Below are 21,655 nucleotides of genomic sequence, written 5' to 3'. Positions count from 1 at the left end.
CGTGAGTTTAAACATGTCACCGATGCAATGATAAACAGCATGCAAAGCAACTACATCAACTGATAACATAGTGAAACATAAGACCGTTGCACACAGAAAACTTTCTGCAGCTAAATATCCATGAGAGTTTCATAAACATACAGAAACACAAATACTGCAGAGAGGCACATTTAGCTTGAAGGGACACAGAGGTTTGACTGGGTGAGAACAGGTAGATCACAACAGCAGGAGGTTGGGAGGCTCCCACTTACCCCTCAAACCCAGGAGCTGTCCCCGGTGAAGGACCACCGCTACGGGAGGAGGAGGAGGAGGAGGAAGGAAGGAGGAGGAAGGAGGAGGAGAAAGAGGACAGTGACAGCAATAGTTACGACTGAGACTGTGTGTGAAAGAGATGAAACCACTGAGGGAAGGAAGACAAACAGGAGGTGGGAAGTCAGGGAGCTACAGGGGGGAAGAGGGAGGAAAGCTAAAGAAGGATACAGATAAACAGAGCTACAGCTGGATGTGTGGTGGGTCTAGATGAAGAAAAATTTCTGCTGTGGTAGGCATTTGTTTTTTATAGATGGACAAATTCAGACACTTTAGGACTGAAGCAATTTGAGAAGATTATAAAGACGCTGTTGGTTTTTTGACGTGTAAAAGTCATGTACAGCCTCATAAACGATCTTAAGACGACATGGTGATGCTAATAGATTTATATTCACTCCAAAAACAAATCACTTGATGTGTTTTCCACTAAAATCTGTTGAGTTTTTCCACATATTCAGCTTCCAGAAAGTCAAACCAATCACCATCCCAAACTATCTACTCAGCAGAGAACACCATCTCTGTAGTTTTTTTAAGTTATCTGAAAAACTTAAGATTTTTAATTACTTCTCATTACTCGTTTGGTTGTAGACATTCCAAAGCCGAGGCTGAAACCTAAAGGTGACGGAGCGTTTCCGATCAGGGCCCCTCGGGTTTGGAACAACCTACCTTTTATTTTATTCAAATAAAACTGAATAAGGCTCACAGAATCAGTGTTTTCTTTTAGATCGATCCTTGAAACCCATTTTTATAGGCTTGCTTTATGTTTATGTTTCCACTATTATTATTATTTTTTATTCTTTTTTAGCTTTATTTCATTGTTCATTTTATTCTCTTTTACCATTTATTTACTATTATTATGTCTTTTAGCCTTGTGTTTATGGTTTTAGTCTCTATTTTCTTTTATTCCACTTGTTCTTTACCTTTCTTGAATGTGGCTTCTTATTATTTCACCTGGTGTTGGACTAATTTATAGTGAGAGTCTTTGACCATGTTTGGACCAAGCGGCCTTCAATGTTGATCGTTGTTCTTCCTGAGTGTCCTTCTTTTTTCTTTTTTTGCCCTGTCTGTATTAACTTTGTTCTTGAAACTCATGTAAAACTCACTCTCTGTCAGAGGGATGGAGATGATGACACCGTTTCCAGTCCCCACCCAAAGACGGTTTCCACCAATCAGTAGTGCTGTGATTCTCACAAAAGAGAAGCCCAGCTTTCCAGTACCTGTGAATTACAACCAGATTGTTTTGTCAGTGAGAATACAACATCCATCATCCAACAATCTCCTCAGTATAATAAACCATCAGTCTCGACTCACCGAGCATCTTGCTGACGTACGGCTCGATGTCGACGTCCTGCAGGTGCTGGTGCGTGTGCGCATGGTAGAGACGCAGCGTGGAGTCGAGCCGGATCGACACCCAAACGCCGTCCCCGATCCACGCCAGCTGCCGCACCTGACTCTCCCTGCGAGGGTGGGCGTCGAAGGACTTCTACCGAACAGAGGTGGACCGAATCAGTGAAAAGTGATGCAACATTGATGGCAAAAGCTGAAAAAGCTGGGCTCGTTTTGCTGCTGTCACATCACGACGCACCTCGATCTGCATGGTTTTGGGCTGAATGACGTGGATCTTGTTCTTGTAGCCGCACCACACTTTGTCGTGGACCACGGCCATGCAGCGGATGGAGTGATGAGGTCGGCCGAGGTCCATGAAGTGGTAGTTGGACAAATCCCACTGACCATCTGTTGATGGAAACACAATTTAATTCAACGGTTGACAACCATCTACTGTTTTGTCATCATTCGATTAAGCTGCAGCACAAGCTTTTAAAAACCCTCGACTAATCCGCCCAAATCCACGTGAAATTAACCGGACACGCATCACCGGCTTGTTTTGGTGATTTCATAGTTCAAATCAGATTACATGGAGCCTGAATGGTTGTAATGTGTAAAAATCCTGGAGCGGAGCAGGCGTTTGGCGGAGCCGCCGTTAAAAGGAATTGAATTGAATTGAATTGAAATAAAAACCAAATACCCTCGGCTCTGTGGAAGATTGCGAATGTCCCATCAGCGAGGGCGACCAGCACGCGGCCTTTAACATGCCTGCAATTAGAGAGGAGACGGACTGTTGGAGGAACGACTTCATGTAATAAAACGGTTGTAGAAAGAAGAAGGAGCTGCTGTGATGCTTTTCTCTTACACCAGACTGAGCACCGAGTCTTTGAGTTTGATGGAGTGGAGACACTTCTTCCAGTTTCCAACAGCTGAGTGGACGTAGAGCCTTGAAGGAAAAAACAGAACAAAGTCACTCCAGAGTTCATAGGATGCATGTCATGACATTTCTACGTGTCTCAGCAGGACGATACAAGCACGAGTACTTGTATCGTTTTCATGTGCATCAGAAATAATGCAGAATCTTCCTACTTAAGGTGTCTAAGCCAAACGTTTTTCATTTGTTTTCCCAGTGTTAAAGAAAAGCTTTACTTTACTTTTGTGTACGTGGGACAGCACACATTATTTAACCTCAACCTAAAGTCAGATTTTAAGGACTAATTGTTATCTGCAGTCTCGTGATTCAAAAATCTATCTGTATTTATTTATATAGCACTTTTCAGACAAGAAGGAATGCAAGTGCTTTACAGATAACAAATAAAAGTGCCATAAAACAGTACAAACACCCCCCACAGTCGAGTTATCAATAAAGGACTCTCAAACACTGGGACTGAAGAACTGAGGAAATGCTATAATATTTAACACATGCAATAAAGAAACACCACATGAGATAAAATAAGATAAAATAAGCTAAATGAATAAATAAAATACAATCTATTATTAAAATTGAGAGAGAAATCCAAAATTTTAAAAACAGAATAAGAAATGATTAAAAAAATAAACTGCACATTACATAGACTAAAATAAATCAATAAATAATCAAATAAAATCTATTAAGCAGGCAGATAAAAAAAACATTCCTAAATTATAACACTTTATTTTACTCTTTTTCCACTAATATCATCCACACGCCCGTCCTCATGTGAGGCATTTAGGGGACATCTCAGACCTCGAATCTTGTACCTTTAACAATAATAATAATGAAGGCTTTCTATTCTGTTCTGTAAACTGTAGTTTCAGAAGACACCCTGGCTTACACTCTCCTGTACAAGTCGACGCACGCACATCGCCTACGCCACCCACCACCACGAGTAGATTCTCAAACTGTGAGAATTACTGCAAGAAGTGCAGCCGAAGCATGGCTCGTAACAAAGCTTCAAACTAGACGAAAAAAATCACAAAATGTCTCAGAGAAACTCCTAAACCAGTGAGGATTCAAGGATGATCATACACTTTAACACTGTTTATAATATAGTCAAAGAAGAGCTTCCTTTTGCTAACTTTAAGTTCCACATCATGCTCATGAAAAACAACAGGTTACAGAACATTTTCTGGCAAAACTGGCCTGAACAATGTTCAGCCAGTCATGTGCCTGTGGCTGATTGTGAATCACTGACAGAGTAAAAAGTTAATGTGGAGCTCCTGCAGGTTAAAGGACACAGTTAGAAGTTAGATGTTGTGATGACATATGTGTAAAAACTGTGAGTATTTCAGCTGAGCGACTCACCAGCCGTTCTGGGCTCCAAGCCACATGGTCGGGGCCACGCTGGTGTAATTTTTGGTCTCCTCACCGCCGTCCTCCGACTCTGCCGGCTGAGACGCCTCCTCCTTGGACTGGCCCGAGCCCCTGCGTGGACCGACACCATACAGACTTTCAAAATGTAGAACCCCTAGCTGGCTCATTTTATTTCTCACACATTCCTGATGACTTTTCAAGACTTCGACCTCCTACCTGTCAGAGGCATCAGTTATACGAGGCTGTGGGTCGGTGAAGACGTGTTCGGTAAACGGTCCCGGAGGTCCGGATCCCATTTCTGCGTGGCTGGCCGTCGACTCGGGAACCTCTGTGGCCTCCGTGGCTTCCTCAGCTGACTGTGCAGGGTGGATCTTCCCATTCATGGGGGGAGCAGTGGGAGCTGAAACACAACAACAGTGAATTAAATGCACAGACCAACAGCCCTGACACTCATCTTATCTTTCTATCATGCAACAAAGCTGCAGAAGGGTCATTCTGCCTCAATTCTCCAAATTCTTCAAACCTAACCATCTTCAATTTGACTGATTTCTTTGTTAAGTGCTGAATATTAATTGTGTAAATTCCGGTCTCACAGGTAACGTCAGTTTTTGAGTTTAAAAAAATCCTCAAGAAGGTGGACTCGTGTTGATTTTTGCATCGTTTTCTTTGCACCAATCTGTGGATCAACGTTTGAAGTGCGATAACTTGAGAAATAATGCAGCTGGAGTCCTGACATTTTATAGGCTCATTGATATTCACATCTGGTCTTCAATGGTGCAACCCTGCTTGGTTAGAAAAACACAGACCAGTTATGTGATGGTGCAAAGTTGGTCAAAAGAATTTCAATGCTACTGTCTACTCTGATATTCCACCAACCAAAAAAACTTTATTTTTTCACTCTAAGAGGCTGATTTGTTCCCCCAGTGATTGGCACCAATAGGAAAATGAACCCTTAAATACTGTTTATATTTTATGTTTTCACAGTATGGTTTGGGTCAATTTTAACAGGGACCATACTGTGAAGTATTCCTGTCAAGAATTCCCTCAATTCAATTCAATTTTATTTGTATAGCGCATATTTATAACAAGTCATCTCATAGCGCTTCAGAAAGGCAGAAACAGAAACACCCAACAATCCAAAACATCTGGATTCCCTATAAGCTTCAGCAGTCCGCAAGCAGTCCACAACAGTGGGAAGGAACCGTAAACCCCCACAGGGGAAAAAAAACCTCCGACAGAACCAGGCTCAGGGAGGGACGGCCATCTGCCTCGACCGGTTGGGTGGATGTGGGATGAATTAGTATCGCACTTTTATCAGAGTAATTGTCTACACCAAATTTTAAACTACAGATCTATTTAGAATGTCTAAACAGTCAATGTCACATTAATAAATGTAAATGAAAAAAAAACACATAAAACATGGGCTGGACGGTTTCAGTTTCCAGATTCCCTAAAACCACCATTTTCCTTGATCTGACCCACACTAATAGATCTAAAATCCATCTCAATGGCTATATGGGTCAAATTTGACCCAAAATCTGTCAGTGCACAAATATTTGTAGCACCTGTACAAAGGTATAACATTTTAAAACATTTAATTTTTGGTCACTTTAGGAAAAGTTATGAAATTTCAGGTGAATAGACGGACCTTTAGAGCATTTTTACTGCTGTCAAATGTCAAAATAGGTCAAATTTGACCCAAAACATGTATGTAAGTGTTAAAAATCTAGAGCATGGTGGCAGTTAGAGACATACATTATAAAAAAAAATATTGATTTTTTTTTGCATTTATGGCTAGTATTAGAACACTGAGCAGGTATGACATGTGAAATCACTCCAACAGTTTCCCAACATTAAGAGTGTTTATAATGCTGCTACAGGGCTAAAAGAAAAATCACAGGTTCCTAACTCATACTGCTTCAAATAATTTTTTATAAGAACTGGTTTGCTTTATTCTATTACAACAGGGTTGCACCATTGAAGTCCAGATGTGCATGTCAATGAGCATCCAACATTTCAGGGATCCAGCTTCGTTATTTCTCAAGTTATGGAACTTCAAACACTGATCCGCAAAGGAAACAATGCAAAAATGACTTCACCTTCTTTAAGAATATTTAACTCAAAAGCCAATGTCACCTGTGCCCCCAGATTTTACACATCGTCAACACAATCAATATTCACAACTTTAAAAGAAATCTGTCAAATATAAGATGATCAGGTGTGAACTTTTTTGGTGAATTGAGGTGTAATGACCCAGGAGCATTTGTGACGGGCCCACCTTGTCCTTTGTCCATTATAGGCGTGTCGGTGCGTGAGGAACAGTTGCTACGGGCGACGCTGCAGTTGGTGGCACAGCCGACGAGCGTGATACCGGCCAGCATGCCCTCCATGCTGCCGGTGTCGTCTCCTGCTCCTCCTCCTCCTCCACCTGCTCCACCGTCACCTGGATCCAACACGATCTCTCCGGGTGGATAATCATTCTCACTAGCAGCTGGTGAAACGACACAAACGTCAACATGTGCAAAACACACACAAAAAAGGAAAATTTGACATATAACACAACAAAAAGCACAATTACCCGGTACGCTGGAGATGCAGAGCACGTGGGCGTTGCAGACGTTGAACTGGTCGACCAGCGAGCCGGGCTGGTTGGCGTCGATGATGACCACCTTGCTGGCGGAGTGGGTGCTGGTGAGGATCCACACTCGGCTGCTCATGGTGTCTGTTTCCTGGAGCTCCTTGGACTGAGAGGAGGAAGCAAATGGAGACCGGGGTTTTGAAAACAAACTGACAGGACAGGTGAGGTGAATGTGATTCTAAACTGCAGTGATAAAAGCCCTCAGGTGGGTTTTTTTTTACAGTCGCTCTACCTTCCTCTTCTCCGGAGACGTGTGGCTGCTCTTCTTCTCAGCTCCGTCCTCCTCGGCGTGAAGCGGGTCGCTGCTGCTGCCCGACGCTGCTTTGTTCGGCGCCGCCTCCTGGCTGCCAGCCCTCCATCCCGTCAGGTCCACTCCAGCTGCACACCACAGCTGCACAAAGGATGAAAGACATTTGTGGGTTTCCAAATCAAAGCTGCTGTTAATGTAGTTATTATAACTTCAGGAACAAAGGCTCTAGCTTGATGATGAACAACACTGACACTTCATCCATGTTTTATGTAGTTTAGACTCAGTGCTGGGTGATGAATTCATCTGGTGCCATCAGGTATCAAGTATTCCTGCTTGATTTGAAACATTCAAGACTAAATACATTAAATTAAATGTTAGGTTGTGATATTGTTGTTATAATAGCACATAAATGGATTGATGCTGTTGCTAAATCCAGGTTTTGATGACTGATTTTCAGCAGCATTTCTCAGGAGAAAAGGTCAGAAAACCCAACAAATACAGAAATCCCTTCTACAGAACCAGGAAAACAAAGCTGTAACTTTGTCAGAAGCTCTTGTGGTCATATAAACATGTTGCTGTGTTGTAGAGAAAATTACATTTTACTGCATTTTCAACCAAAACAACGCTGCTTTGATTAATGATTTGTTTGTGACATAATAGTCCCACAAAAAGATTTATTTGTGCACAAGGATTATTTCTTCTTCTTCACTGAAAATCTAGAATCTACAAATAAGTCTTTTGCACTTTTTTGTCTTCCTGATATCTGCACTGCCTACGAGAGCTGCTATTTCAAATTTCATTGTGCTTTCTTTGTACAATGACAGTTAAGAAATTCTGATTCTGAAATATCCAAGTATTGACTATGTAAAAAGTTTACATCCCCCAGTGAGCAACAATTGAGATTTCAGTGTCAATTTCTGATTGAAAACTAGTTGAGTTTGTTGATATTAATGTATTTTTGCCGTCTTTTCAACCTGCTAAAAAGCTGTAACAACATCAGCGTGTCTCTAAACACATATTTGCTCAGTTGTAGATTGTAAGAGATGATACTGATGAGTGTGAAGGTATTTCTTCAAAGCCATGTTGCACTGAGAGCTGAAATGTCTCAGGACAATTTCAATGCATTTAACACTTTCACCCCTAAAACCTGCCAGTAGCTTTGGAAGTTCTTTAAAACAAAAATCCACTGACTGTTTAAACTGAAAACATTGCCTGATTTTTACTTTCCAAGATTTGAATCACGTGCGATATTGTTTTCAATAGAAAACTACAACCAAATCTAAGCTGAAGCTCTTATTTGCACATTTAAGGATAAAGATTTTCCCTAAATCCTGGTAAAATATAGTCGAAATGTGAACTTTCAGCTATAGTCTACAAACAGTCGGTGAATAATGCTCATATCTTTTCACCGGTGATCATAGATAAAAATCATTTTTACTGAAAAATTCCTTCTAGGATGAGACAAAAGAGATTTTCCGCCTCAAGACTTTGAGGTTTTCACATCAGACTTGTGTAAGATGTGTATTGCTATCCTTGCCTGCTTTTAAACAAGCTGAGATTATTTTTCCACCGTCTACAGATCTCACGCTTCTAGTGTTAAACTGAACACATACATCGTCAAGTTAAACACATTTTTAACCGGACTGAGACGTTAACTGCCACGGCTACACGCCTGAACCTCTCACCTTCCTGTTAGGGTCCTTCTCCACCAGAGGGCGACAGTAAACCGGAACGGGAACATTCTTCATGCGGTTGTCCTCTTTCTCGTTGGTGGTCTACAAAAAATCAAGAGGTCAGGAGACAAACAAAGTAGAGAATTACTGTGTGGTTCCATGAAAAAAACATCTCCAATTTTACTGGGGGCTGATGGACAACGGAAACATCCAGTGTTTGTGAATGTGCCGTATACATGTACAGCACATCCTTAGCAGGCAATAAAGGAAAACTCCACTGTGATCTAATACACTCACTTTCTCTCATCTGTCCTCAGAGAAGAAATACATGAGGATGTAGTTACAACCAGGACGAGGGAGAGCTTTCCCAGTTTGGAGGAAAGAACTGATACCTCTGCCTCTTTTATAGTGCATTCATCTGGTGTGATTACTGCAGTAAAGATAGATGCAAAACCGTGCATTCAGAAGGAGTCTCTTACTCTTTGATTCTGGCTTTATTTCTAGTTTTTCTGCTTCTACACTGTACTCAAACTCTCCTGATGCGACGTCATTTTGCAGCTTCAAATTAGAGAAATGCACCACCGAAGCGTAAAGGGTGAAGCAAGCTGCAGGCAAAGCAGATGTCGCGCTGTTATGCAGGATTTTGCAGAGCTTTTCTTTGGTGCAAGGTTTTTTTGGGGTTTTTTTGGAAGTAACAAAGGGATGCCAGAAACACACAGACAAACTGAAAAACTACACTTAGAGTGGATTTTTCCTTTGAGAAAACAAGACAGGAGTAAATAGATGACAGCGTGTTAAGTGTGTTCAGTCGGGCAGGTTGAGACAGACAGAGGTTAAAGGTTAAAAGGTTGCAACAAAATTGGCAGAGGGACAGAAAATTACGTGGAATTAACTCTACAAAATAAGAGGATCTTATGAAGTCCTAAAGTGTGCTATGTGTCTGCAAGTAGCATTGGTTTGAAATGTATGATTCTGACTCACATCATGCCGAAAAATCTTCATGCATTTCCAGAAGATATGGTAAAGTCGTGTTACAAAACCTTGACACGGAGCTCACAGAGTTTGTCTACAAAACAGAATTATCTGCTTGTGTATTCAGTGTGCCGTCTGTCTTTGTTCTGTGCTGCCGTCTCGGGGTCGGAGCTTTAGGTGGGAGGTTAAAGGGAGGGGAAGCCGTAAAGGTGCATGCTGGTTCTCTGTCGGTCTCACTTGCCTGTTGTCTCTTCAGCGGGCTGTCCTGAGCGCTGTCCGTCTGACCTCCAGTCTGCGGGAGACCAGAGTTAGAGCCACCTGCCTACCAACACACTCTGGCCTTCGGGCTGCACACCTGAGTCTGCCAGAGCAGCTTAAGGCACATTTCCATGCTCTCAAATCATGCTGCTTATGCTTGAAACCAAAGTGGAAAATGTGAAAGGTTTTGTACTACTCTTACTGGTGCTGGGTTAATTAACGTATGAATCTCAGAAAAGACCAAAACCAGCAGAAAACTGACTGTACTCACACGTGTTCTAAGACCTTTTTTTACTAGATAGTTGCAGTGGAAAAAGACAGGATACGACTGTCTGCAATGGTGGAAGAAGTGTTCAGATTCTTTATATAAGTAAAAGTACTAACACAGTATTGCAAAACTTCTCCAGTACAAGTAAAAGTTGTCCATGAAAAATCCTACTTAAGCAAAAGTACAGAAGTATTCGCAGCAAAATGTAAACGTATGAAAATAAAAAGGCTGGTTTTGTCCCACTAACTAGTAAATTGTTGTCAACTGTAGCTCTACGTGACAAGTTGAATCTTTATACATCCTGTAAATATTCACGGCAATTTGTGTCAAAACTACAGCACTCAAATTTTTAAAGAAATTCTAGAAACTTTATCCAGAAAAGACACATTTTTATGAGTTCTTTTGAAAGATTTTTATCGTGTGAACTGCAGGGGAGCCAGGGAACACTTGTCTGCTCTTAAAAAAAAGAAAAACATGTTTTGTGAAATTTTTGGCGAGTTTCTGAAATATGAACAGTGTGCTTAGTATTTTCACCATGCATTTCTGTTTTCCTGTATCTTCTTCATCATGGATCAAGCAGCCTATTGTTGATGCATGATTCATGCATGAGGGTGATTCATCACTGATTCATTTTTAATAAAAATAGTGCCATGTTTGCTGTTATTGCAACTAAAATGGAAGTGTGGGGAGGCAATATGATAAACTTTACTCACCTAAATTAAAAAATCTGAAAAAAACAAGCTGCCTAGATGTCACGCACACAACAAAACAGATATTATTTATTTATTTATTTTTTTAAACAGGAACAGTGATCAATTTAAATCAAGCTAAATCCAATGTTTTAGAATGGTTGTATTTGCCATGGGCTGCAAGGTGGTGCAGTTGGTAGCACTGTTGTCTCCCAGCAAGAAGGTTGCCGGTTCGTGTCCCGGTGGGGGCACCGGGATCTTTCTGTGTGGAGTTTGCATGTTCTCTCCGTGCAGTGTGGGTTCTCCGGCTTCCTCCCACACAGTCCCAAAACATGTTGAGGTTAATTGGTGATTCTAAATTGTCTGTAGGTGTGACTGTGAGTGTGCTTGGTTGTCTGTCTCTAAGTGTAGCACTGGCGACCTGTCCAGGGTGTCCCCTGCCTTCACCCTGAGTCAGCTGGGATAGACTCCAGCCCCCCATGACCCTAGTGAGGATTTAGCAGTGTATAGATAATGGATGGATGTATTTGCCACTTTTGACCACTAAAAGGTAAAAAAAGTTCCTTTAAAAGCCACTGTGTGCTTTGCAACGTGGGAAGCTAAAAGTCTGACAGCAGGAGTACTAAGAGATTGACTTGTGCTTTGCTGGTTTTGGTCTTTCCTGTTTGATTTTTTAAACAATAAAAAATACAGAATAACAGCAGCCTTATCCTTTGTTAAAGCATATTTGTGGTTCTGCACGTTTTAGCTAAGAAACTATATTTTCTAGATAGCAAATTGGTTTCTTCTACTGTTCACACATGTGCCAGAACAAACCAGACTACCGGAAACAATAACAGCTTTAATCAGCCGTCTGACAGGAGCACTGACCTGCGATCAATTTCAGCTGTCCCATCGATAATTTAATTACAGACGCTGGACAACCAATTAGAAGCTCGATAAATAAAAATCTTGAAAGTCTTGTCACAGCAGCAGCATTGCCTCCACTTATACATGTGAATATTAACCTTCAAACAGGTTTTTACAGGTTCAAATAAGAGTCAGTAAGATTTAAAGATTGTGAAATGATGCTGAGATATCAATCCAAAGGAATGCTGTTTCACATGTTGCTGTATTTTTGCTTTAAATCTGAAATAAGGTGTTCAAAGTGGGTCTTTGTGTGGCCTCATCATTGGTATAATTTGTGCACCAATTTTACATTTTACTACAAATTGTTTCTACACATAATTTTTCAATTGAGAGATTTTCCTAGATTTATATTTTCCATGCAGGCTTTAAAAGTCATTCCTGAACACCATTTCCAACAAATCAGAGCCCCACAGGTTTTAACCTCCTCAGCTGTTGGTGGCTCATCTAATCCAACATCTGGATCTCCTCATGCAAACTACATTACTTGTGTGTTTTCCTTCTGCATGTGGACTCTCCGTTTGTACCTGTTTGAATCTGGACGGCACGCTCCAGCCGCAGGCCTGCATGATGCCGTCATCGCGGCGCATGTGCTCGCGGACCTGCCGGTACTGTTCGCGCCGCTGCTCTCGGCGGGCCAACAGTGCCGAGTCGCTGAGGAGAGATGCAACACCGTTACTGGCCAGTCTGGAAGCAACGAGAGGGAAGGAGAAGAAGAAGAAGAGAGAGAGACAGCGAAGCGTTAGCAGCCTGGCCAGCCAGCAGCAAGAGACGGAGAGAACAAGATGTGAGGAAGAGGAGGAAAAGGGAAGACGAGGAAAGCAAACAGCAGCGAAGATACTCGCTCCGGTTACACAAAGCTCTCATGTAGCTGAAGCCAAGCAATCGTGTCTTCATTTGAACTCTCCTGAGAAGATTCCTGTACATGTATTCATTCTAAGATGTAAAATCCATTGCAAACATTTATCCAACTTTAGTGTATTTGTGTCTTTGTGCAATTGAATCTTCTCCTACACACCTGCCTCGTGAAATAGATGTGCCAAGAGTTCCTTTAGTTCAAGATGTCAAAGAGAACCAAATTTCACTCATGCGTGCTGCATGATCGTGAGTGAAGTATCCCTGACCTGTTTATTGCAATCAAATAGAGCTTAAAAACGAAGACGTGTTAAGAATGAGGCCTTAAAATTTTGATTTCTAGTCCAATTAATTATGCTTTACATTCAGAGCTGGTGGATGGAAGACGTGTTTAAACAAGGAGGCCAGTAGGTTTATTCATATCTCTTAAATGTGATTTTATGTGCTCTTAGTCATTAACAAATTATCTACAATCATCGACAATGAAAAAGCTAAAACGTTTTTTCAGGATTTCTGCAATAATTCCTCATAAAATGCAGTCTGGCGTTCATTTAGGTCACAATTATCAACTCAATGTGTTCAAAAAAGCCAATAAAGATGAAAAAATTATATTAATAAAGTATGCTTTGTGTTATTAGTTTGTGTTTGTCTGTAATTGTGACTTACATGAAAATCAGACGACTTTTTATGCATATTAGTTGAGAAATCTGTTTCTACAGTGATATTCTTTATGCATGCATGACGAGAACTGTGTGAATGTGACAATAACCTCCTTCCATATAAAGTCAGAGCGTGAATTTAACCTTATATCTCGATGCCGGACACTGAATCTGAAGCTTTCGACTCTCCAAGCCGCCACAAGCGAGCAAGCAACCCGCAGCAGAGTGAGAAGCAGACGAGCTTTTTGGTTTAACGTGAATTAGTGTAAATGTGGTGCCGGTTGCTGCTCACTCTTCAGGGAAGAACTCCAGTGTTCGGTTGGAGGTGGAGATCTGACACATGGTGTGGCTGCGTCGCTGAGAGAAACCAGCCGGGGATGGCGACTTGTAGTGGATGTTGACGCTGTAGTACGGCCGCTTGACCGGGGGAGGGCTGGACGACGAGCTGAAGAGACGAGCAAAGCTGGAGGAAGGAGAGAGGAAGAGGAGGAGAGGCTTTACTGCTGCATTTCTTCACCAAATCATCTGTATTTCTAATTCTGCTCCAGCGAAACAAGTTTAATGAAGCAGAATCTCACAACTGCCAGATGGTGGACTTCTTCTTCTCTTGGATCGGAGGACTCTCCCGGGACGCCCTGAGGGGAAACAGAGGTTTAAAGTGAGAGGGAATTAAATAATAAAAATAAACTTTATTTATTTATACAGCACCTGGGAAAAAAACAACATTATGAAATGATTTACAAGACATGCAAAAAATGGAAACAATCCATTTAATAAAACAGAATAAAACACTCAAAATATCATAAAGGAAGTAAAAAAAATAAGCAAAAAATATTGGAACTGGAAAAATAAAAGACTTAGCTAACATAAGAAAAATCTTTTTTTTTTCTAAATAAGTGCTTTTTAAATAAGTGAGATGCCTTTTTAGTTAGTTTTTGTATACTAAAAATAATCATTTAAATATATAAGAAGCAAAATTAAATGTCTACAACGTGAAAACCAACTTAACCTTAAAATCACAATTTAATAAATGCAGCAAAAATTCAGCTCAGTCCGGCTTAAATTCTTAGCTCTGAGAATAAAGAGATAAATTTAAACCCTTTATTTTAGTATGTTGACTTTAACCCTCTGAAACCCAAAACCCGCCAAAACGACAGCATTCATCAGACCCAGAAACTGTGCCAACAAAAAGAATCGTCAGATTTTGGACTTTGCAACAGTCCTTGAACGAATTATCTGCCACTTGATGTTCCATCAGAAAAATCAACCAAATCTAAGCTTTAAAATCTTTTTAATCTCGCTAAAAAAAAATGCTATAAATTTACGGCTTGCTCTAACACGAATCGGTGAAAAACTAAAAATTCTGCACTATGCTACGTAACCAAGAAGTTATTAGAGGCTCAGCTGGAACCAACAGTGTCATGACAAAAATTCAAGGACTGTTTGACTGAAGGTGGCTGAAGTGCAGGTTGTGTTTACAAGGTTTGTAGCCTCATAACTGCACAGAAGACAAGTTCTGAATTCTCTCTACTTCTAGTCATGGTTGTGTTGTTTCAAAAAAAGGCTGTATTGCAGTGATAATGTGACGGGAGGAGAAAAAAAAAAAATTCCATCCAAGTTCTCGATCTCCAGTTTAAAGCAGCGTCCTGTTGTTTATCACCTGATCATCTCCGTCCACCGCACAGCCTCCTGCAGCTCCATCAGTCGCTCTTTGTACTGGTTCCTCTCCATCAGCACTCGGGCCATCTCCACCCGAGTGAACCGCCGCCGCTGGGTCATTGTCATGTCGCCGTCTTGCATTGGTGATGAAAACTGGGCAAATGGAAGCATCTCATTAAAGTCTGCACTAAATATATTGCTCATTTCCTTAATTTTGTTCTAAAAACTGTACAAACTCTGTACATGTCAACCAAAGGACTAAAACCCTCATGAAATAAGAGCAGCAGATTTATTTATTTTTAGCTAATATGTGAAATTTAGAGCCACTAACAGTGATTCCAGAGGTCAGTGACGGTTTTACTCACATCATCACTTCCTTCATCCTTTGAGTCCCGAGATGCTCCGAGAGCTTCTGCTCTTAACCTGCAGGACAAAAACACAGTCACACATCTTTATCTCTGCTTGAGGTGTGTGAAGAGTTAAGGAGATGTTGTTAATACAAGGGAACACATTTAAGCAGGAAAAAATGGGGGTTGAGGCTTTTTAAAGAGGCTTCTGAGGCTGCTTCAGTCAGAATACACAACATGACGCAGCACAAGGATAGAAGCTGACAAGTGGGTGCTTTTACTTTGAAATTTCCACGACTTCCATGTTTTTATTTTCCAAAAAAAAAAAAAAAGTACTGAATAGTAGTATTTTAAGTTACGCTTTTCTTCTCAATGTCCAAATCACGGTTTTCACAGAGAGTTTCTAGCTTAAGTTCATTAACGAAAGTCTGAAAGTGCCAGAGGTTAAGTTATCAGGGTGCCACTGTGTTCTGTTAATCATTTTAATCATCTGTATTCCACAAAGTTGACATTTTGATTTTATTGTCATTCTTAAACTATTTGTTTTGAATATTTTCCTGCTTATTTCCAGAATCAGAAACACTTCATTGACCCTTGAGGGGAAACCACGTACATTACAGTTGCTCTCATTCAAAGTCTTTTGAAACTAAAGCAAAAGAAAAACACAAGTAGAAAAAATATGTCCTAAAAATGTAAACATTAGTACAAAAAAACAAGCAGAAAATGAAAAACAAAAAAGTACATTCTACAGGAAAATAAAAATGTAGGTCTACAGTGTAATAAATAGTAGTAGTTATTACAGGAAGTAGTAATCTTGGACAGGTCAAGAGATGCCAAAAGAATTGTGAAATAATAAAGTCCTGTGAAACTAACTTACTGAGTGCATATGAAGAACCTGAAGCTTTACTGAGACGTGTGAAAATATTGTGCTTCGGGTGAGTTTTACAGTTTCCAGCTTCAGTCTTTTTGGCTGTAAATGTTGGTCCCACACCAGCTTTAATATAACTCCTAATATAATCAGCTTTCTCTACAAACACACATTGGCAGCCACACTCGAAAATAATGTGGTTTTTATTAGTTTAAGAAGCATATTTGTACTAAAATTATTTTTTCTTTATGGATTTGAAGAGCACAACAGAGTTCCTCCTGTTGATACTCAGATACAAACAGTTAACTTAAAGAAATGATTGTGTTTGATGCAACTGATCAAAATGAGAAAAAAAAAACTGAGCTCTGTACTGAAACATTTCGTCTTCTGGCTCTCATACGTGGACGACGGTGACAGTGTTGTTCGAGACTATCAGGTTACTTCTCCTGTGTCTGTTTCTAAGACGAATCCATTCGTTTACGCACTCAGACTCCATCGGTTTCGGATTCCAGGTCAACGGCTTTTGTGTTTAACTCCCTCTAACTGCTGTTCAACGTGCTTTTAATGCGTCTTTTGTCAGTAGTTTCTTCTAGAATGTAAATGTCATCACACTGCCATCACTCCTGCTCTGCAGGTAGAAATTCTTTCACACTGAATTTAACACATAAAGGAGCATGTTGTTTTCTTCATCAGCACCTTCAGTTGTTAAAAAACGTCACCTCTTGAGTTCTTCTTCCAGTTCTTTGACTCTTGCGTCCACCTTGTTCTTGGACTGCCTCACCGCCTCCAACTCCTCCCTCAGCACCTCCTGCTCCCCCGACAGCTCGTCCACTTTGGCAATAAGGTCATTTTTCACGATGTTCAGAGCGTTTCTGTCGAGCAAAGAGCAGAAAGACGATGAAATCAGAAATTGAAACCAGTTTGCAGAAACTACGAGTTCGCTTTCATGTCCACACACAGAGAACATGCAGACTTATCCAGCATTTTAAACCAATCACGGAATGTCTCACTCAAATTAACGTGACAAATCTTTCAGCAAATATGGAAAAGTGAACACAAATGAAGACGAACACGAACACTATCTTCTCTTACTTGGTCTCTAGGAGTTGTTTGTTCTCCGTCAGCAGGTTCTCCACCTCCTTGCCCATCCCTGAAACATTCATGTCTGTTACTTATCACACGTTACACACACTCCATTTATCAATAAAACCAATCAAGTAAAAGCATTTCTCAGGTTCTTTGGTAGCGCTGATTTTCAGGCCAACCAGAATACAGCTGAATCCAGAAGTTTACATACACTGAATAAAAAGACACATAACCTTTTTTTTTCTCTCACTGTCTGACATTAAATCAGACTAAACGTTTCCTGTTTTAGGTCAGTTAGGATTACTTAAACTACTTCTATTTGCTAAATGCCAAAATAATGAGAGAGGATTTTTTAAGAGAATTTTTTTATTATTTTCTTCAAAGTCAGAAGTTCACTACACTGAGATTACTACGCCTTTAAACTATTGTGAGAAGCTTGTGGAAGGAAACTCTAAACGTTTGACCCAAGTCATACAGTTTAAAGGCAACGCTACCAAATAATAAGGAAATACATGCAAACTATTCACTTTGACAAAAGTAGTAAAAAAAAAAAAATCTCTAAGAAAATTCTCTCTCATTATTCAGGCATGTAACAAATAGAAATTATTTTGGTAATCCTCACTGACCTAAAACAGGAAAAGTTTAGTCTGGTCTAATGTCAGACCGTGAGAAAAAAAAAAAAAGGTTATGTGTCTGTTTATACGGTTTATGTATTGGTTTCAACTGTAAATGCCTATTTCTACATGACAGGTTTAATAAATCAAAAATCTCAACTTTATGGTCAGATTATTGCTCTAATTTAACAATGATGCAAAGTCAGGCTAACAAAGGAAAGTTATTTGTAAAATATTTGAAATCTACTGTTTTACACCTCAAAATACAAAATGCAGTTTCACAGAGGTTATGCAGATCGATCAATAGGTGCAAACATATGCAGATTTATCTCTCAACCATGATTAGATCAAGCTCAACCTACTTATTTGTTATTAATCATCTTAATTATCGCCATAAATGAACTGAAAAACGCACACGGAAGCAGCAAGCACTGTGCAACATAAGCCAAGCACAAACAAACTTTAAGCTGAAATTTCAACACAGAGAAAATTTCAGACATGAGAACGAGTCAAAAACAAACAAAGGAAAAAAATAAAAAAATAAAAGAAAAAGCCAAGAGGTTGTTGTACTTTCAAAGGAGTGGTGGTGGGTTGGACGCAGAGAACAGGGCTCTCGGTTAAAGTGGATTAGAAAAGTCTGCAGGGATTAGGTAGTGATCCGACTGCAGAGACGGATAAATGAGTCGTCATGACAGTCGTAACTGTAAAACAACCTTTTACCTGAAATTAACTCATATAAATAACTCACTTTGAAGGAGTCAAACAGGTGTTAAGATATATATTTTTTGATGAGTTTACATATTTCTGATACATTAATTCACATATTATTTACAAAATGGAGCAAAAAATAGCCTCATCTCATGACTCTGAGTTCTGCACTGTGTCTGTATTATTAGATTATTAGTAGATCATTGTGTTCTGGTTCAAAACAATACAGTGCTTTTATTTCTTTTATATTAATTGTCAAAAAAGGGGTCAACTAGGGGTCGACTGATTCTCACTCTGGATGATTATCGGATCTGGTATTCAGCGTTTTTGCAATTTTCTGTATGTTTTTTTTTCTTTAACTGATCCCGATAAAGGTAATTAATTTAAAAATGCTGTATTTTTGCTTTGATAAAGCCACTCTGTAATCTGATCTGTCGATCAACACTGAAGGATAAATGCTGAAAATTCTCTTTCAAATTAGTGTGTGAAAACTTAAATAAGGTTTTGCGTTACTAAAACGTTCATATTTACTGCAAACTATTCCAAATATCTGAAAAACCACATCCGACGATCCTTAGTGCAGACACAATGAACCAAATGTTTACCTCAAGGCCCTCTTTAGAGGAGAGTATTAATAATTCAGGTGGGTGAGATGCAAAGGTGGCACAAAATATAAATATAAAGCCACATAAAAACAGACACAAAGAAGCGACCAGAGGGATGTGGAAGCTGGAGGTCAGGGAATGACACAACAAGCAAACGTGGCCACGAGCGCAGGGCAAGAGGCGCCTTACCGAAGAAATCATCGCGGACTGGAGGCAAAAGAAGAAGAAGAAAGAAAGACAGAAAGACAGAAAGAGGAGTGGGCACAGATTAGAGATGAGCAAGAAAAAAGAGAAGAATGGGAGGAGAGAGGATGCTGATAATAAGCATTTATTAATTTGGATTTGAAGAACGGTTAAAGGACTTTTACACAAAAGCTGCAACCTTTGTGCTGGAATCAAAGACGGAGCAGATTTCTGTGACCCAGAAGGTGAATTAATCAAATAATATCGACTCTATTTTATGTTTTTTCTCATGTTTTTATAGTATAATTCAATATCTGTGAACATAAAAACAGGTACAGCTTAATCACTAAATATGAATTTAATCTCAATGTTCAAAGAGATTACTGCTCCGGAGCATATTTATGGGTATAGTATAATTTGCATGATTCCAATTTCTCAACCGAGCAATAAACTAATACATTAATAATTACAACTACAATTAAGTGCAGTTTTCTGATTTGTACACACTGAGTGACTTCTGCTCTTAAATGTGGAGTTTGGAGAGAAAAGAGGAGTCGAGAGAGTAACAGAAACAGATACCAACCAATGCACGTTCAGATACACACCTGAGAACTCGCCTATGGGTGTCACCAGCAGAAGCACATAAAAGGGGGAAAAAAAGAAACGGGTGAGAGGTTAACAGATGGACAAGAAAACGGCTCAGAACTTCCCTTCCTATTTCTGCTGCAGGAAGGAAATTTAGGGAGAGTAAATCAAATCCCCAAATCCCTTAAAAAATAAATGAGGATCCCCTTCAAAAGTGACATCTTAGATAAATCATGAAACTGATAAATGTGAGAAAGGAAATAGAAAAATCAATGTTTAACCCTCTGAACCTCTAATCCTGCTGATGGTATGAACAAAATTACACCATTAATCAACTGTAAAAACAGAAAAAAAACCCACTGGATTTCCATCTTTTTGACAGTCCTTGAAGTAATTTAAGCCTGAAGTCATGATATTTTATCAAAATCGCTTTATTCTACACGACTAAAAATTCCTTTAAAAAAACTAAGCATTTGCATTAACCAGATTCTGCAAAAAACAAAAAAATCTGAGCTCCTCTGTGCAACTGTGAAACTACTTGTGACTCATCTGTGACCAACAGTGATATTACAAAAATTCTGTGACTTTTTGCCTGAACTGCCAGCTGTGTCTACACATAGCAGACATGACGCAAGTGTATAAACACATTAAAAGTGGAAGTTGTAAAATATCTATAGTATGTAGAGCAAATAAACACAAGCGTTTTTTTGGGGGTTTTTTTTACAGTATTGCTTACAGCTGTGGGCATTTAGAAAAATTGTGTTCCAAAATGTTTGTAAAAATAAATAATCAAGAAATTCAACTTGTTTTTTATGAGTATGGTATTACAACTTTGTTATGCTGCACAGAAGAGATCATTAGTCATATCTACTTCTAGCCAGGGTTGTGTTGCTTCCACAGAGAGACAGGACTTCTTTAAAAAAAACAAAACAAAAAAAACAGTCTACTGGGTGTAAAAACTCTAATAGGAGCAAACAACATAGAACCTGCCTGGGATTCAGAGGGTTAAAGTGAAAACCTTTATAATGGACTGCACTAAACATGCCTCTTCCCCATGAAAAAAGAAAACAAGCAAACTTAAAAGACAAATAAGTAGTAAAGGTAACACTGCATGAATGGGCTGCTGGGGTTGTGGTTGCAATCCAATGTGTGAGACTTTTTCAGGAGACTGCAGCGATACAGAGTTGTGCTGCAGCCTTTCATGCAAGGAAAGAAAAATGAGTGCAGGGGCACATTCACGCAGCCTCACATGGAGCTCACACCCTGCAGGAACGCAAAGAAAAAACAGATGCCGGCTTTGTGCAGCACACACATGCATCCGCCCCTCGAGATTCCACTTATTCTGAGTAATATCACACATCGGCCTGCTGGCATTCGGTACGAATCAAGTCAGCGATATCTGTATTGTCTTCAAGCATTCCTTTGAAATGAAACACATTCCACTGACCAAAACAGAAGAATGTCACTGAGCTGCTACCAGCACTGAGAGTTCATGGCACAACTTAGGGCTCTCACATAAAGTAATCCATAAAGAACCAATAAAATCATGTCAATACGTTGCAGCTGAAGTCCTGTTCGTACCTAGCAGCTCGGCACCTGCATCAACGTCCCCGATGATGTCTGACTTGGCGTCTTTGATCTCGTGGTAGAGGGAGTCGGTGTTGATGCCGAAGGCCTCGTTAACTATGCCCTGAGAGGGGCTGCAACACACAGAAACCAGGGTTTAATTAGACAACGAGAGCTAAATCTATTTTTATTTGTGTCAATAAAAACATAACACTGCACATGCAGAAGTAACACCACAGTCGGCGTCGTGGAGATGTTTGCATTTCACCTTTAGCTGAAGGATTCAACGAATATTTTATGGTTTGAAAAACGTTTACTGGTCTTGATTGAATTTGGAA

General features: G+C 39.9%; 1 protein-coding gene across 2 annotated transcripts in view; it reads right to left on the bottom strand.

The window, feature by feature from the left end:
• Positions 1 to 21,655, bottom strand: part of mapk8ip3 (mitogen-activated protein kinase 8 interacting protein 3) — a 40,452-nt gene that overhangs the window by 3,956 nt on the left and 14,841 nt on the right. Inside the window, exons 8-30 of one of the 2 annotated variants that reach the window (XM_008305282.1) lie at positions 21,333 to 21,451; positions 19,772 to 19,783; positions 19,173 to 19,190; positions 17,063 to 17,120; positions 16,690 to 16,842; positions 15,121 to 15,178; positions 14,757 to 14,908; positions 13,675 to 13,731; positions 13,389 to 13,559; positions 12,097 to 12,236; positions 9,815 to 9,822; positions 8,502 to 8,579; positions 6,799 to 6,957; positions 6,507 to 6,672; positions 6,207 to 6,419; positions 4,145 to 4,328; positions 3,920 to 4,039; positions 2,501 to 2,581; positions 2,336 to 2,403; positions 1,895 to 2,043; positions 1,621 to 1,792; positions 1,413 to 1,526; positions 252 to 290 (exon numbers count right to left, since the gene is read on the bottom strand). In XM_008305282.1, coding sequence (XP_008303504.1) covers positions 252 to 290; positions 1,413 to 1,526; positions 1,621 to 1,792; positions 1,895 to 2,043; positions 2,336 to 2,403; positions 2,501 to 2,581; positions 3,920 to 4,039; positions 4,145 to 4,328; positions 6,207 to 6,419; positions 6,507 to 6,672; positions 6,799 to 6,957; positions 8,502 to 8,579; positions 9,815 to 9,822; positions 12,097 to 12,236; positions 13,389 to 13,559; positions 13,675 to 13,731; positions 14,757 to 14,908; positions 15,121 to 15,178; positions 16,690 to 16,842; positions 17,063 to 17,120; positions 19,173 to 19,190; positions 19,772 to 19,783; positions 21,333 to 21,451 — 2,489 coding nt within the window. The remainder of the gene's footprint in view (positions 1 to 251; positions 291 to 1,412; positions 1,527 to 1,620; positions 1,793 to 1,894; positions 2,044 to 2,335; positions 2,404 to 2,500; positions 2,582 to 3,919; positions 4,040 to 4,144; positions 4,329 to 6,206; positions 6,420 to 6,506; positions 6,673 to 6,798; positions 6,958 to 8,501; positions 8,580 to 9,814; positions 9,823 to 12,096; positions 12,237 to 13,388; positions 13,560 to 13,674; positions 13,732 to 14,756; positions 14,909 to 15,120; positions 15,179 to 16,689; positions 16,843 to 17,062; positions 17,121 to 19,172; positions 19,191 to 19,771; positions 19,784 to 21,332; positions 21,452 to 21,655) is intronic. The other variant, XM_008305290.1, reaches the window with a different exon arrangement.

Source organism: Stegastes partitus, unplaced genomic scaffold, assembly GCF_000690725.1.
Source record: "Stegastes partitus isolate 25-593 unplaced genomic scaffold, Stegastes_partitus-1.0.2 Scaffold43, whole genome shotgun sequence".
Lineage (NCBI taxonomy): Eukaryota > Metazoa > Chordata > Actinopteri > Pomacentridae > Stegastes > Stegastes partitus.
The sequence above is the reverse complement of the archived record's forward strand: the minus strand, read 5'-3'. Positions and strand labels throughout refer to the sequence as shown.